Source organism: Suncus etruscus, chromosome 6 (genome assembly GCF_024139225.1).
Source record: "Suncus etruscus isolate mSunEtr1 chromosome 6, mSunEtr1.pri.cur, whole genome shotgun sequence".
In the NCBI taxonomy this organism is placed as follows: domain Eukaryota; kingdom Metazoa; phylum Chordata; class Mammalia; order Eulipotyphla; family Soricidae; genus Suncus; species Suncus etruscus.
Genome location: NC_064853.1, coordinates 30393156 through 30409030, shown reverse-complemented (window position 1 = coordinate 30409030; position 15875 = coordinate 30393156). Strand labels below are relative to the sequence as shown.

Sequence of the window (15875 nt, the reverse complement as noted above, 5' to 3'; positions counted from 1 at the left end):
AAAAAAAAAAAAAAAAAAGTGTCTCTCAAGAGGCAGGCAGTGAGGAGGGTAAGGGGATTGGAAGGAAGGTGGGAAATGAACACTGATGAAAAGATGGTTGTTTGACAGTGTCTAACTGAAACATCAACTTTTTAACTATCTCATGATGATTCAAATAAAAAAAAATTGGGGGGGGGGTTGGGCCATACCCAGTGATTCCTGGGGATACTCATGGGACCATATGGATGCTGGGGATCAAACCCACGCCAGTTACATGCAAGGCAAATGCCCTACCTGCCACGTACTATTGTTCCAGCTCCCACAATTTTTCTTTTCTTTTCCCTTTTTTTTTTTTTTTTTTTAATTTTGAGCCATACCCAGCAGTGCTCAGGGGTTACTCATGGCTCTGTGCTCAGAGCCTACTCCTGGGTATATGAGATGCCCAGAATCGAACCTGGGTCTGTCCCGGGTCAGCTGCATGCAAGGCAAATTCTCTATCGCTATGCTATCACTCTAGCCCATAAATCTTCTTTAAATGAAGTTTTTTTCAATAATTCACTACCATTTATTCATAGCAAGCAATATTAAGTGAATTATTCATACCTGTCAAGGGACAGTCTTGGGGGTAGGATCGGAAACTGGGGAAAATGGTGGAGGGAATGTTACATTAGGGCATTTGCCTTGCACAGCTGACTCAGGAAGGACATTGGTTCGATTCCAGGGTCCCATATGGTCCCCCAACCCAGGAGCAATTTCTGAGCGCACAGCCAGGAATAACTCCTGAGTGTCACCAGGTGTGGCCCAAAAACCAAAAAAAAAAAGAAGCACCTCAAAGAAAATGATGTCTAGGATACAAAGACTGCCCATGGAATTGGAGAGATTATTTACCCAACATCCATCTGACAAGAGGTTAATATTCAAGAAAGCATTGGTAAAACTTAACAAGGAAAAAACATCCAACCCCATCAAAAACTGGAAAGATGAACTAAACTTACTCAGAGAATACAAATGGCCAAAAGGCAAATAAAAAATGTTCTACATCATTAATCATCAGGGAGATGCAAATCAAAACATTAATAAGATATCATCTCACACCAGATACTGGCACACATCAAAAAGAAGAAAAAGAACAACCAGTGCTGACATGATGTAGGGAGAAAGAGACTTTCATTGCTTTTGGGAATGTTGACTAGTTCAAACTTTTTGGAAAACAACATAGACATTCCTCAAAAGACTAGAAATTCAGCTTCCATTTGACCCAGCAACAGAACACCTGGGAATATACTATAGGGACCCCACACAATGCTGAAAAGACATCCGCATTTCTGCAGCGCTAGTCATGATAGCCAGAATTTGGAACACTTCAAGTTCTCAAGAATAGATGAGTGATAAAGAAATTATGGTACATCTACATATTAGAATACTATACAGATGTTTGGGAAAAATGAAGTCATGAAATTTTCTTCTATAGAGTACGTACCATGCTGAGTTAAATGAGTCAGGAGGACAGACAGAATGATTGCGCTCTTGTACAGGATATTAAAAAAAAAAATCCTGGGGCCCGAGTGGTGGCACAAGGGGTAAGGCATCTGCCTTGCCCGAGCTAGTCTGGAATGGACCATGGTACGATTGCCCGGCGTCCCATATGGTCCCCCAAGCCAGGAGCGATTTCTGAGCACATAGCCAGAAGTAACCCTTGAGTGTCACCGGGTGTGGCCCCCCCAAAAAAAAAAACAAAAAAGAAAAAAGTCCTATGAGAATACCCAAAGATGACAGAGATGAGGGTCAGGAGGACTGGTCTATAGCAGGAAGCTTGCCACAGTATGGAGAGGGATGTGGAGGGTAGGTGGGAATGAAGCCAAGGAGTGTAACTAGGACAGAGAAGGGATCACTATGACAATATAATTGGAAATAATCCGGGTGCTAAAAGAAGGTAAAGTGATATTCTGATACATATTCTGATTCTGAATCATATTCTGATTCATAATAATATTGCACCTATGGTATCTAAGAGGAAAAAAGTGGGGTGGGAGAAAAAAGAGAGAAGAAAAGTGTTTATTATGTAATAAAGGCTGGCTATGTGTGTAGGTGAGATGGTAGGGAAACTATGGCCATTGGTGGGCAGGATACATACAATGATGAAGGGATGGGTACTGGAACATTGTATGACTGGAACTCAGCCATCAACAACGTTTTAACTCTGTATCTAATACTGAATACATTAAAAACAAACAAACAAACAAAAAACAACTAGATATAGTCTGTGAACTTGCACAGTGGGTTGTTTTTTTGTGGGTTTTTTTTTTTTTTTTTTTTTGGTTTTTGGGCCACACCTGGTGACACTCAAGAGTTACTCCTGGCTATGCACTTCGAAATCATTCCTGGCTTGGGGGACCATATGGGATGCCAGGGGATCAAACACGGTCTGTCCTAGGTCAGATGTGTGCAAGGCAAATGACCTACTGCTGCGACACTGCTCCGGCCCCACAAATAGTGTTTTACTTAATGTGATCTCATATTAGTTTTCAGGTATGAACAGTTTTATTTTTCAAAGAGTACAATTATAGAAAGACATGAAATCATTCTCTCATCATCTTGGTTTTGGTTTGATTTATATATCATTTCAATGTAAATATTTAAAAAGATACGAAAATCAATTTTTGTGTGTGTGTGGTTTTTTTGGGTCACACCCGACTGTGCTCAGGGGTACTCCTGGCTCCATGTTCAGAAATTGCTCCTGGCAGGCACGGGGGACCATATGGGACGCTGGGATTCGAACCGATGACCTTCTGCATGAAAGGCAAATGCCTTACCTCCATGCTATCTCTCCGGCCCCACAAAAACCAATTAAAAAATTCCTTACACATAAAAAAAAAAAATCAAATTACCTGTGCTCACAGCAATGCTTACACTTTTTCTCATGTGCAAACCAGGCGTCTGTGATTCCATGGAAACCACCTCCATCTGTCCAGCAGCTTGCATTGTGTTTTCAACAGTGGTTGTCTTAGGGGAACAGGGTGGCAACGACTGTGCTTCCAATAAACGTTGAATCTATATCAATTAAAAACATATTTTAAGCTGACAAAGTAATCAACAAAACTGGCAGCAGAATTTAACAATGTATTATAGCAATCAGTTAAAAAAAACTGATTTGGGGCTGGAGTGGTAGAACAGCAGTAGGGGGTTTGTCTTGCACGCATGCACTCAATCCTCTTTCTTTCTTTTTTTTTTAATATATTTTATCTTATTTTATTTATTTTGGTTTTTGGGCCACACCTGGCGGTGCTCGGGGTTACTCCTGGTCCTCTGCTCAGAAGTCACTCCTGGCAGGCATGGGGGACCATATGGAATGCTGGGATTTGAACCACCATTGGTCCTAGGTTGGCTGCTTGCAAGGCAAATGCCCTACTGCTGTGCTATCTCTCCAGTCCCAATCCTCTTTCAATTCATGTACCACATATAGGCCCTTGAATACCTTGAGCACAAATGGGTATGCCCTCCCAACAAAAATGAATAAATAAAAATAAAATGATTTGCCTAGATTGGTAGAAAGGCTTAAATTCAAACACCAAAAGGCATCCCTTCTTTTAAAAGTGAGACTTAGGACTTAGAGATATAGTACAGAGGTAAGGCCCTTGCCTTGTATATAGCTGACCCTGACTTGATCCCTGGCATCACATTTGGTTTCCTCTAGGAATGATCCCTGAATGATCAGAGTCAGGAGTAAGTCCTGAGCCAAAACTAATAAACAAACAAACAAAAAAATAAAATGAGAATTCATATATTATAAAATTCACCCTTTAAAATGTCTGACCTGGGGGTATAAAACACCCATTAAAATTAGGTGGTCTCGCTTTGGTACATGACAGGACAACACATACACTTATCATAGGCTGAGATTCATCTACTTGAGTTTACAGCCCACAAATATCTCAATGGTCCTTGAAGAAAAATGTTCCCCACCTCTGCTTTATTGTATGTAATTCATTGGTTTTTTAGTATAGTCACAAAGTTTGCAATCATCACTTCTAATTCCAGAAGATTTTCATCAATCCCTACAAAACATTCTGTGTCTGTCAGGAGCTACTCTCCACTAAGCCTCTCCCTGGCTCTTGGAACCTCAAATCTACTTTGTATAGATTTGCCTACTCTAGATATTTATATCATGGAAACCATACATTGTGAGATCTTGTTTCTTGCTTGAATCTTTCACTTAGCACTATGTTTTCTTCATTTTGTTGTTGTTTTTTTTTTGGGGTCACACCCATGACGCTCAGGGGTTACTCCTGGCTATGAGCTCAGAAATCTTTCCTGGCTTGGGGGACCATATGGGATGCTGAGGGATCAAACCAGTCTGTCCTAGGTTAGTGTGTGCAAGGCAAATGCCTTACCACTTGCACCACTCCAGCCCCATCACTTAGCACTATGTTTTCAAAGTTCAAATATGCTGTAATATCTATCAATAATTTTATGTATCACTTAATGATGAGGCATATTCTTGAAAAAAAATCAGTCCTTAAACAATTTTGTTGTGCAAATGTTCAGAGAATAAATTAAGTCATACATCTATATTTTATTCCTTTTGATGGTTGATTGAGAACCCATTATATATCTAGTTTGTCAAACAAGCTATTCACCAGTAGGTAACAATCTAAACTGCTTTCTCTTTTGGCTATTATAATGACATGACTATATTAAAGTTTTGTGTGAAAATATTGGGGTTTTTTTTTGGCTTACACTTAAAACTGAAGGAACCTACCATTTTTAGCACTGTGATCTTTTTATTTCCTTATATACTACTGCATTCAATTCATCTTATTAATTTAGTGAATTGACATTATTAAGAAAATAAGTACAACAGTAAGTTAAGAAAATAATTGTACAATATAATACAAAATAGCACAATAGTATGCTTATAGTGGTTTGAATCATAGGCTTTGATGACTTAGGGATTAGTTAAAATTCTACAATTATCTTTAGGAAAACTACTATGAACTTTAATATTACCTATAACTACAGGGAGGATTAAAACATTTTTTGAGGGCCAAAGAGGTAGCATGGAGGTATGCAGAGGATAGTGGTTCTACTCCTGGCATCCCATTTGGTCCCTCATGCCTTTTTTTGTTTTGTTTTGTTTTTTTTGGGCCACACCTGGTGACGCTCAGGGGTTACTCCTGGCTATGCACTCAGAAGTTGCTCCTGGCTTGGGGGACTATATGGGATGCCGGGGATTGAACCGCAGTCCGTCCTAGGCTAACGCTGGCAAGACAGACACCTTACCTCTAGTGCCACCGCAACGGCCCCCAGCAGTGATTTCTTTTTTTTTATATATATATTTTATTTAAACACCTTGATTACATACATGATTGTGTTTGGGTTCCAGTCATGTAAAGAACACCACCCATCACCAGTGCAACATTCCCATCACCAATGTCCCAAATCTCTCTCCTCCCCACCCAACCCCCGCCTGTACTCTAGACAGGCTTTCCATTTCCCTCATACATTCTCATTATTAGGACAGTTCAAAATGTAGTTATTTCTCTAACTAAACTCATCACTCTTTGTGGTGAGCTTCCTGCGGTGAGCTGTAACTTCCAGCTCTTTTCTTTTTTTTTTTTTTTTTTGGTTTTTGTGACACACCCAGTGGTGCTCAGGGGTTACTCCTGGCTGTCTGCTCAGAAATAGCTCCTGGCAGGCGGGGACCATATGGGACAGCCACCTTTGGTCCTGGATCGGCTGCATGCAAGGCAAATGCCACTGTGCTATCTCTCTGGGCCCTCTTTTCTCTTTTGTGTCTGAAAATTATTATTGCAAGAATATCTTTCATTTTTCTTAAAACCCATAGATGAGTGAGACCATTCTGCATGACTTTATCTCTCCTGACAGCTGCATAATATTCCATTGTGTATATGTACCACAGTTTCTTTAGCCATTCGTCTGTTGAAGGGCATCTTGGTTGTTTCCAGAGTCTTGCTATGGTAAATAGTACTGCAATGAATATAGGTGTAAGGAAGGGGTTTTTGTATTGTATTTTTGTGTTCCTAGGGTATATCCCTAGGAGTGGTATAGCTGGATCGTATGGTTCTGAGCGTAGAGCCAGGAGTAACCCGAGCACTGCCAGGTGTGACCCATAAACCAAAAAAAAAAAAAAAAAAAAATGAAAACTGGCATTTGTTGATCAGTTACTAGAGTCAGATCTTATTCCAGTTACTAATACATACATTTAATCTTCTAATTTACATAGATTAACAATTATTATTCACACTTTACTGATAAAGAGAGCTAATGTCTGAAGAGATCACATATGAAACACTTAACAAGGGGCTGGAGAGATAGCATGGAGGTAGAGCGTTTGCCTTTCATGCAGAAGGACAGTAGTTCGAATCCCAGCATCCCTTATGGTCCCCCGAGCCTGCCAGGAGCGATTCCTGAGCCGTAGAGCCAGGAGTAACCCCTGAGCACTGCAGAGTGTGACCCAAAAACAAACAAAAAACAAAAATGAAAACAAAACACTTAACAAAAGAGTTAAAATCTGTCATAATTAAATGTAATGGTACTGGTGGTAAGAGAGGCAAATCAATGAAGCAGAAATACACTATAGAGGGCCGGTGAGATAGCATGGAAGTAAGGCGGTTGCCTTTCATGCAGAAGGTCATCAGTTCAAATCCCGGCATCCCATATGGTCCCTGAGCCTGCCAGGAGCAATTTCTGAGCATGGAGCCAGGAATAACCCCTGAGCACTGCCGGGTGTGACCCCCCCCCAAAAAAAACACAAAAAAAAAAAAAAAGAAAGAAAGAAATACACTATAGAACTAGATACAAGATAGTTTCATTATAAAATAAAGGTACATTTCTAAATCATTAACAGAAAGATACTTTACTCAATAAGTATGTAGAGCTAGTCTGAGAGTAGAAAGATAAAAATCGGGGCAAGAGGGATAGTATAAAGCTTAAAGCTCTTTCCTTGAAGATAGCCTACTCTAGTTTAACTCCCCAACACCTCATATGGCCCATTAAGCATTTCAAGGTGTGGTTTCTGAGCACAAAGTCAGGAGTAAGCCATAATTACTGCCATGCCAACCCCACCCATGTTAGGTATGTCCCCAGTGGCCCCACTATTGTCATGCTTATGCAGGATTCATTAGGTTTTGTACCACTGGATTAAGTATAATTAAAAGTGGCCCCATACGATAGCACAGCGGTAAGGTGTTTGTTTGTCTTGCACTTGGCCAACACAGGACAGACTCCAATTCGAATCCCGGCATCTCATATAGTGCCCCGAGCCTGTCTGAAGTGACTTCTGAGCACAGAGCCAGGAGTTAACTCCTGAGCACTGAAGGGTGTGACCCAAAACAAAACAAAATAAAATAAAAGTGGCTCCTGGTATTCAAACTCTAATAGGGATATTACTATATTAAAAAAAAAAGGGGGGGGGGTCAGGTCAAGGAGATAGTATAGTGGGTAGGGTGCTTGCCTTGTATATGGTCAGCCTAGGTTCAATCCCCAGCACCATATATGGTCCCCCAAACATTACCAAGAATGATGACTAAGCAGAGCCAGGAGTAAACCGTAAGAACCACCACATGTGGACAGGAAAAAAAAAAAAAAAGCAAAATAAAACAAAACAAAGGAGAAACCCAGCAAAATAAATATTTTTCTCAGATATCTTTTGTAAAACATTTAATGTATGGGTCGAAGTGATAGCGCAATGGGTAGGGCATTTGGCTTGCACGCAAGCCAACTCACTTTTGATCTCCAGCATCCCAGGAGCCTGCCACAAGCGATTTCTGAGCACAGAGCCAGAAGAAACCCTTGAGCACCGCCAGGTGTGTGGCCCAAAAACCAAAACCAAAACCAAAAATAAAAAACAAACAAAAAAAGGGAAAACATTTAATGTAGAATTTGAAAAATGTCACCATCTTTTCAGTATGTAAATATAACAAGCTCTAGTTTTATTAACAAATATTAAAAAAAACTACAAACTTATATACATATAAACTATTTGTATCATAAAATATGGCTATGGGAAAATATATAAAAAAGGTATACTGGTTCAAAGAAGTATACATACATAGCTGACAAACTAAATTTGTATCAGAATCCACTGGGGTGGGGGCCTATATATTTAGATATTTAGTTGTATGTAAAGGTTGAGAAATTTATGCAAAATTTATTAAAGGCAAAAAAAAGAAAGAAGAATGCAGTTATGTTGTATGTTAGGATGTACACAACATAGAGAAGGCTTGGTTTTACTCATTACTAGCCTGGTTTTGTCTTAACTAGCAGTGTGTCATGGAATAAATTATTTTCCTTCTCTGATTTTCATTTTACTTTTGTGCAAAACAGGATAGAATTCAGTTTCTTTTTTGTTTGTTTTGTTTTTAATTTTGGGAGGAGGCACACCCAGTGATGCTCAGGCTCACTCCTGGCAGATCAGATAGGTAGACTGCATGTAAAGCAAGCAAGCACTGTACTACCACTCTGGCCCCAGAATTCAGTTTCTTTCTTTTCTTGGGGGGGTGGCCCACACCCGGTGATGTTCAGGTGATACTCCTGGCTAGGCACTCAGAAATCGCTCCTGGCTTGGGGATCAATATGGGATGCCGGGGATCAAACCCAGGTCCATCCTGGGTCAGCTGCGTGCAAGGAAACACTCTACCACTACGATATCGCTCCAGCCCCTCAAAATTCAGTTTCTAAAGGTCCCCCAGTTCTGACATTCTGCAGTTCTACTCCATAAACTGTAATTAGTAATGACTTATTTTTAAGGAACAATAACACAAGAATTTAACAGAGCTAAGAAAGAAGTACAAGCAAACCTGTGCCTGAAGTAGCCTCAGCTGTCTGTCTTGTTCTGTAAGGAACCTGTAAGCATCTGGAGAAAGTCCCATCATTCCATCATCTGCCCCAGCCTTGGGTGTCTGCATGCACAGCGCACAGGGCTGAGGGTTATAGGAATCCATGTGCAAAGGTAATCTTGCCATAGGAGATGGTTCTACACTGTTGTGGGGGGAACCACCCACAAGCCCCTGAGGTCTCAAGGCTATAGGACTACTTGAAGAACAACATGCATTATGGTACAGAGCTGGATATCCACTTGAGTGAAATAATGAGTGCTTCTGAAGGACATCAGGCTGGAGGTCTTGAACAGAACCCATGATGTTCATTCCTTGCCAAGAATGTATTGGGTTGTACGGAATATGCCCATGATGTTGGCAACAACTGCAAACATTTGTGGAATAGTAAGATGGTGGTGGAGGAGTAGGTATCTGAAGTTCCACAGGTCTTCCTGAATTATCAACCGAAAAAACAAAATTGTGTGGGAGGGGCTGTGGGACAAGAGAAGATGGGTTGGAAGATCTTACAGGAAACTCTTCTTTGTGTATACTTCCAGCAGAAACTGTCTGAGGGTTTCCAACTGCCTCTGCAGATGGTCCATTCTGAGGTGGCTGCACACCTCTCCTAACACGAGGCTTCCCCTTCTTACAGGCAGCTGGCTCTCTCATTTTGCTACGTGTTGAAGGAGTGGTGCTTTGGTTTAACTGATTTGGCAGAACTCTCAAGGAAGGCTCTCCAATTTCAGCATGTAGGCTCTGTTTCTCATTATACAGCTGGGATTGCAATCGCTCTAAGTGACCAGGAGAATTTTCAATGGGTGCCATCTTCAATGGCTTAGGAGGATGTGATTCTATACTATTGCCATCTAGCACAAGTGAAAGCTCAGGAACCAATGGCTGGATTTTAGAAACCTACACATGGGAACACGAAAAAAGGTAAAACATGTTTTTAGAAGATACATGCTTCATTTGTCTTGGGTTAGTTATTTCGCATATTTAGTACCTATTAACAAGTATTTTTTATTGGGGTTGGAGTGATAGTATAGCGGGTAAGGCATTTGTCTGGTACATGGCCAACCTGGGTTTGATTCTTGGCGTCCCATATGGACCTCTAAGTAGTGTCAGGAGTAATTCCTGAGTGTAGAGCCAGGAGTAAACCCTGAGCACTGTTGTGTGTGGCCCAAAAATAAAAATAAAAACAACATACATTTACCTTGCATGCAGCTGACCCCGATTTTATTCCCAACATCCCACATGGTCCCCTGAGCACTACCTATAATAATTCCAGAGTGGAGATCCAGGAATACCCTCTGAGTATCATCACATGTCATCCCTCCAAAGAAAAAAATGTTTATTTTTAAGAGTTGACAAATTTTTTCTGTGGATCTTAATTTGACTAAACACTAGGAATATAATTGTGAGTAAAATAAACAAGGTACCAGTACCTGAATTCAAATAATAGAATTTAAGTATTTCATAAACCTTTTTTGTTTTTGGGCCACACACGGCAATGCTCAGGATTTACTCAAGAAGCATTACTGGCTAGCTCGGGGAATTGTATGGGATGATGGGGATAAAACCTACGGAAACTGTATGCAAGTGCCCTATGAACTATACTATCTCTCTGGCCCTTCATAAATTTATTTAATAAAGAAACTCTTGGGATCAGGGAGGTGTGTAAAGCACATCCCATGCAAACATGAAACTTGATTTCCAACATACACACACCCATAAAAAGGGAAAACAGAGCTCCATTTATTCTAATAATGATTAAATGATTCACATCTCAGAAAACAGTATGGAAAATGTAGTATAACAGTTTTAAAATGTCTTTTTTTCTAAAAAAAAAAAAAATCAGCGGCAATATGCTTCAATAAACCCCCAGCAAATGTTTCTGCTTTTTGAAATTTGTTTTTGGGCCACACATGAGTGTGCTCAGGGTTTACTCCTGGCTCTTCACTCAAGGATCATTCCTGGTGGGCTCAGTAGTCCACAGGGTAGCAGGAATCAAACAGGGTCAGCTGCATTCAAGGAGCCTTACTGCTGTACTATCTCTCCCTCTGCATTTTAAATATATAGGGTCCTTCCAATAAGTATTTCATGACTTCTCCATTAAATGAAAGCAGAAAAGAGCAAAGTACTTGCTGTGTTGAACTCGGTTTTTATTGATTTTCTTTTTCTTTTCTTTTCTTTTTTTTTTTTTTTGGTCACACCCGGCAGTGCTCAGGGGTTGTTACTCCTGGCTCCATGCTCAGAAATTGCTCCTGGCAGGCTTGGGGGACCATATGGGATGCCGGGATTCAAACTGATGACCTTCTGCATGAAAGGCAAATGCCTTACCTCCATGCTATCTCTCCGGCCCCTATTGAATTTTCTTAATAATATCTTTATTTAAGCACCATGATTACAAACATGATTGTAGTTGAGTTTCAGTCATAAAACCCTTCACCAGTCAACATTCCCACCACCAATGCCCCATCCCATCTTGATAGTGATTTTTAAAAGTCTTATAATTTCCCCTTTCATCTATTTAGTTATTAAATCAATTAAAACATAATTCTAAAATAAGTCACTAGTTGGCTACAATAAAGAGATTATGAAGAGGGGGCCAGAGTGATAGCACAGCAGTAGGGAGTTTGTCTTACATGCTGCTGACCCAGGACAGAACCGGGTTCAATCCCCAGCATCCCACATGGTCCCTGAGCCTACCAGGAACGATTTCTGAGCCAGGGGTAACCCTGAGCACTGCTGGGTGTAGCTCAAAACAAACAAACAAAAATTATGATAAGAATTACTGGCACTCTCTAAAAACAAATGAGTATTTTCTCAGAATATGGTAATAAAAACTAATGTCGGGGTCAAGAAAAAACAGAAAGTTCAATGTGAATTCTGGTTCTCGTATAGAATGTGGACTCTATATAGATTGAAAGCACTAAATACTGAGAACAAAGCGGCTGGGTTAAATTCCAGTTTTGCTACTTACTAGTTGTATAATCCAAAAAAGGCAATTTAACCAATTTGGGCCTCAGTTTTCGCTAGGAGTAATGGTTATATGTATATATTATTCATATGTGCATATATTATTATATAGAACAATTGTATGTATCTTTGAAATATATATACATACAAAGTTACACACACGTTATCTAGAAAAATAGCTGAATATATCTTAAAATGAAATAAATATTTTATTTTATTTTTATTTTTTATTTTTTTGGCTTTTGGGTCACATCTGGCAGTGCTCAGGGGTTACTCCTGGCTCTATGCTCAGAAATCACTCCTGGCAGGCTCAGGGGACCATATTGGGATGCCAGGATTCGAACCACTGACCTTCTGCATGCAAGGCAAACACTTTACCTCCATGCTATCTCTCCGGCCCCAAAATAAATATTTTAGGTAGTTTGACTGAGTGCTCTAATATAAAGAGATTTTCAGGTTTCTAACTACAAAGCCAGTTCTCTCTAAGATCAACAATACCTTTTTTTTTTTGGGGGGGGGGTGGGTTTCCCGTTTGATGCTCAGGGGTTACTCCTGGCTAAGCGCTCAGAAATTGCCCCGGCTTGGGGTGACCATGTGGGATGCCAGGGGATCGAACCGCGGTCCTTCCTTGGCTAGCGCTTGCAAGGCAGACACCTTACCTCTAGCGCCACCTCACCGGCCCCAACAATACCTTCTGACTCACTGGATGAGGATTAGGAATTGGTCTCGGAGAAAAATCTTCATCTTCAACACCAGAGTCATGATCATTCATTGGCATTTTTCCTGGAGACAACTTTTGGGAGAACCTAAAGAGCAGTGGGTAGACAAGAAAGTCTTCAGTTATCTATTTCATTTATTCTTTCTTTTTGAAATGAAATAAAGTGATTTAATACATTACCACATATCTAGATAATTTATTTTAGTATCCAACAACCACAACTTTTTTTTCTAGGCCAATGTTAGTTGCCCAATAAAGTTGGTCCAGTCAAACTCAGACTTACACTTAATAAACTACCCTCTTTGAGACTTACACTTAATTAAACCACCCTTTTTGCCTGAATATAGTACGTTTATTTATTTGTTTATTTATATATTTATTTGGTTTGGGGAGGCCACACCTGTTGGTGCTCAACAATACATTCCTTGCTGTACTTGGCTCCAGCCCTAATTGTAGTTCATTTAAAATAGTTATTCTCAGAGTCAAAATTAATCAAGAATGTCACTGAACATCTTCTATTTAATCACCTTTGAGAATGTAAAAAAATAAGACATTGAAGTGGCCTTCAGAAAAGTTAAGACTATGGGTTGGAGAGAGAATATAGCTAGAAGGGTTCTTGCCTTGCACATGGCAAACCTCAGTTTGATCTCCAATACCCTATATGACCCCTTAACCATCACCAAGAGTAATTCCTGAGTGCTGAGCCAGGAGTAAGCCCTGAGCATTGCTGGGTATGGAAAAAAATAAAAATAAATTTATAATTTTGCAGGGTATACACAACTGCTATATTAAACATGATGTTTACAAGGAAAATCCAGGAAGAAATTACATTTTCCTTTGAATTTACATCTATGATGGGAAAATGTGGAAAAATGATCAACAGTGCCTCCTCCACTTAGATTTAGTTAGCTGCAGTCATTGCCACAAGTGACATGGCCCAGAAAAGCATAGGAAAAATATTTGTAAAGTTTCAACAGCTGGGGGCCCGGAGAGATAGCACAGCGGTGTTTGCCTCGCAAGCAGCCGATCCAGGACCAAAGGTGGTTGGTTCAAATCCCGGTGTCCCATATGGTCCCCCGTGCCTGCCAGGAGCTATTTCTGAGCAGAAAGCCAGGAGTGACCCCTGAGCACTGCCAGGTGTGGCCCAAAAACCAAAAAAAAAAAAAAAAAAAAAAAAAAGTTTCAACAGCTGGAAATACTTTAAGACTAAAATTTAAAATAAATGCAACAATAGGATGGGTTAGAGAAATGAAAAGCCAGAAGCTAAGAGAGCTTAGACATCAATGGCATCTTAAGAAAGGATCCTAGCCTATCTCCTTGGCTGGAAAAACAAATGAACCCTCAGGTAGATCTGGACTGATATCAACAAAAGTATGTGCTAAACTCTGTCATCTGGGAAAAAGAAAGTGGTTTCTCTGTTTCATAGTGCTACTAGGAACTAGTTAGAATGTCTGAAAGGTATGTTTATGTAGAAAGGTTTGTAGTAGCCATGCAAAATTCTCTCTTTAAAGTCAAGAATGAGGGCCAGAATAATACAGTGGAAAGAGAGCTTGTCTTGCATGTGGCCAACACAGGGATCCTCAGCATTCCATATGGTCCCAACAATCTGACAGTTTTGAGTCTTGAGTGCAAAGGCAGGAGCACTACTGGGTGTGGCTTCACAATAAAAAAAAAAAAAACAAAAAAAAAACTAAGTCAAGAATGATATGGAGAGAACGTAGTCCTATGCTTTGTTCCTCTTGGGGAGTTCCTGGGGAGAATTCTACTTTATAATAAACTTTTCTACCATCTTTAAAATAAAAAAACAGGGGCCAAAGTCATAGCACAGTGGTAAGGTGTTTGCCTTGCAAGCAGGTGACCTGGGTTCAACTCCTGGTACCCCATATCCCCAGGGACAGCCAGGCCTGATTTCTGAGTGCAAAGCAGGAGTAACCCTGAGTGCCACCAAGTGTGGCCCAAAAACCAGAATAAATAAATAAAGTTAAAAAAGAATGATATGGGGGCCAGAGTGGTGGCGCTAGAGGTAAGACATCTGCTTTGCAAGCGCTAGCCTAGGACAGAGTGCAGTTCAATCCCCTAGCATCCCATATGGTCCCCCCAAGCCAGGAGCGATTTCTGAGCGCATAGCCAGATGTAACTCCTGAGCGTCACCAGGTGTGGCCCAAACCCCTCCCCCACCAAAAAAAGAATGATATGGAGAATATACCCAAACACATGATCCCTTATCATCAATACTGGCACAGAATTTGTAACCTTGATATGATATATAATCCTAAATAACCCCAGAGATAAGAGGACGAAAGAGATCTTGAATTGGTACCAGCATAATGAATAGCTCAAAACGAGGTGAGGGTTGGGAGAGATAGTACACTAATTAGGTGCTTGATTTGCACAAAGCTGACCTGGGTTCAATTCCTGGCACCACATATGATCCCCTGGGCATCACTAGCAGTTATCCCAGAACAGTGAGGACCAAGCACTCTAGAGTGCTGGGGAAAATGCACATGATATGGAGACTATTCTTGGGGTCTTGAACCTGCAGGGCATGTGCTCCATCCAGCCTTTGGAGCTATTTTATACCCTGATCCAAAATTGTATTGCTTTAAGTCAACAAATTTTTGGTAATTTACTATAGCACTAAAGGAAAATAGTCAAAATTACCATTTTTATGTGGAATGCTAAGTTTAGAAACAGGACTTGAACCCAAAATATACCATCACCTAATTCTCAACCATTATATCATGTATGATCTATACAGTTGACATCTCATTTAAATTTGTATTATAATTAATTTCCTTTTTTTTTTTTTTGGTTTTTGGGCCACACCTGGCAGCGCTCAGGGGTTACTCCTGGCTCCATGCTCAGAAAATCGCCCCTGGCAGGCTCGGGGACCATATGGGATGCCAGAATTCCAACTACCGTCCTTCTGCATGAAAGGCAAACGCCTTACCTCCATTCTATCGCTCTGGCCCCCCCCCCCCATCAGTTTGTTTTATAGAAAAAAAAAAAAAGTATTAGAAAGGCCCAGAGAAGGTTAGTCATTTAAAAGTAAAATAAAAAACATATACATCAACTACTAAGGCAACTTTAAAAGTAGCAGTAGCAGGGGCCAGAGAAATAGCACAGCAGTAGGGCATTGCATGTCGACAACCTAGGATGGATCCAAGTTTGATTCCTGGCATCCTAGATGGTCCCTGGAGCCTGCTAGGAGTGATTTCTAATTGCAGAGCCAGAAGTAACCCCTGAGCACTGCTAGGTGTGACCCCAAAATCAAAACTAAACAAACAAAACAAAAATAGTAGCAATAGCAGGCCAGAGTGATAGCACAGGAGTAGGGTGTTTGCCTTGCACATGAACAACCT

General features: G+C 40.5%; 1 protein-coding gene across 1 annotated transcript in view; it reads right to left on the bottom strand.

Moving 5' to 3' along the window:
• STIL (STIL centriolar assembly protein) overlaps positions 1–15875 on the bottom strand; it is a 53546-nt gene that overhangs the window by 14474 nt on the left and 23197 nt on the right. Inside the window, exons 10-12 of the mRNA XM_049775156.1 lie at positions 12487–12601; positions 8799–9728; positions 2868–3030 (exon numbers count right to left, since the gene is read on the bottom strand). Of these exons, the coding sequence (XP_049631113.1) occupies positions 2868–3030; positions 8799–9728; positions 12487–12601 (1208 nt within the window). The remainder of the gene's footprint in view (positions 1–2867; positions 3031–8798; positions 9729–12486; positions 12602–15875) is intronic.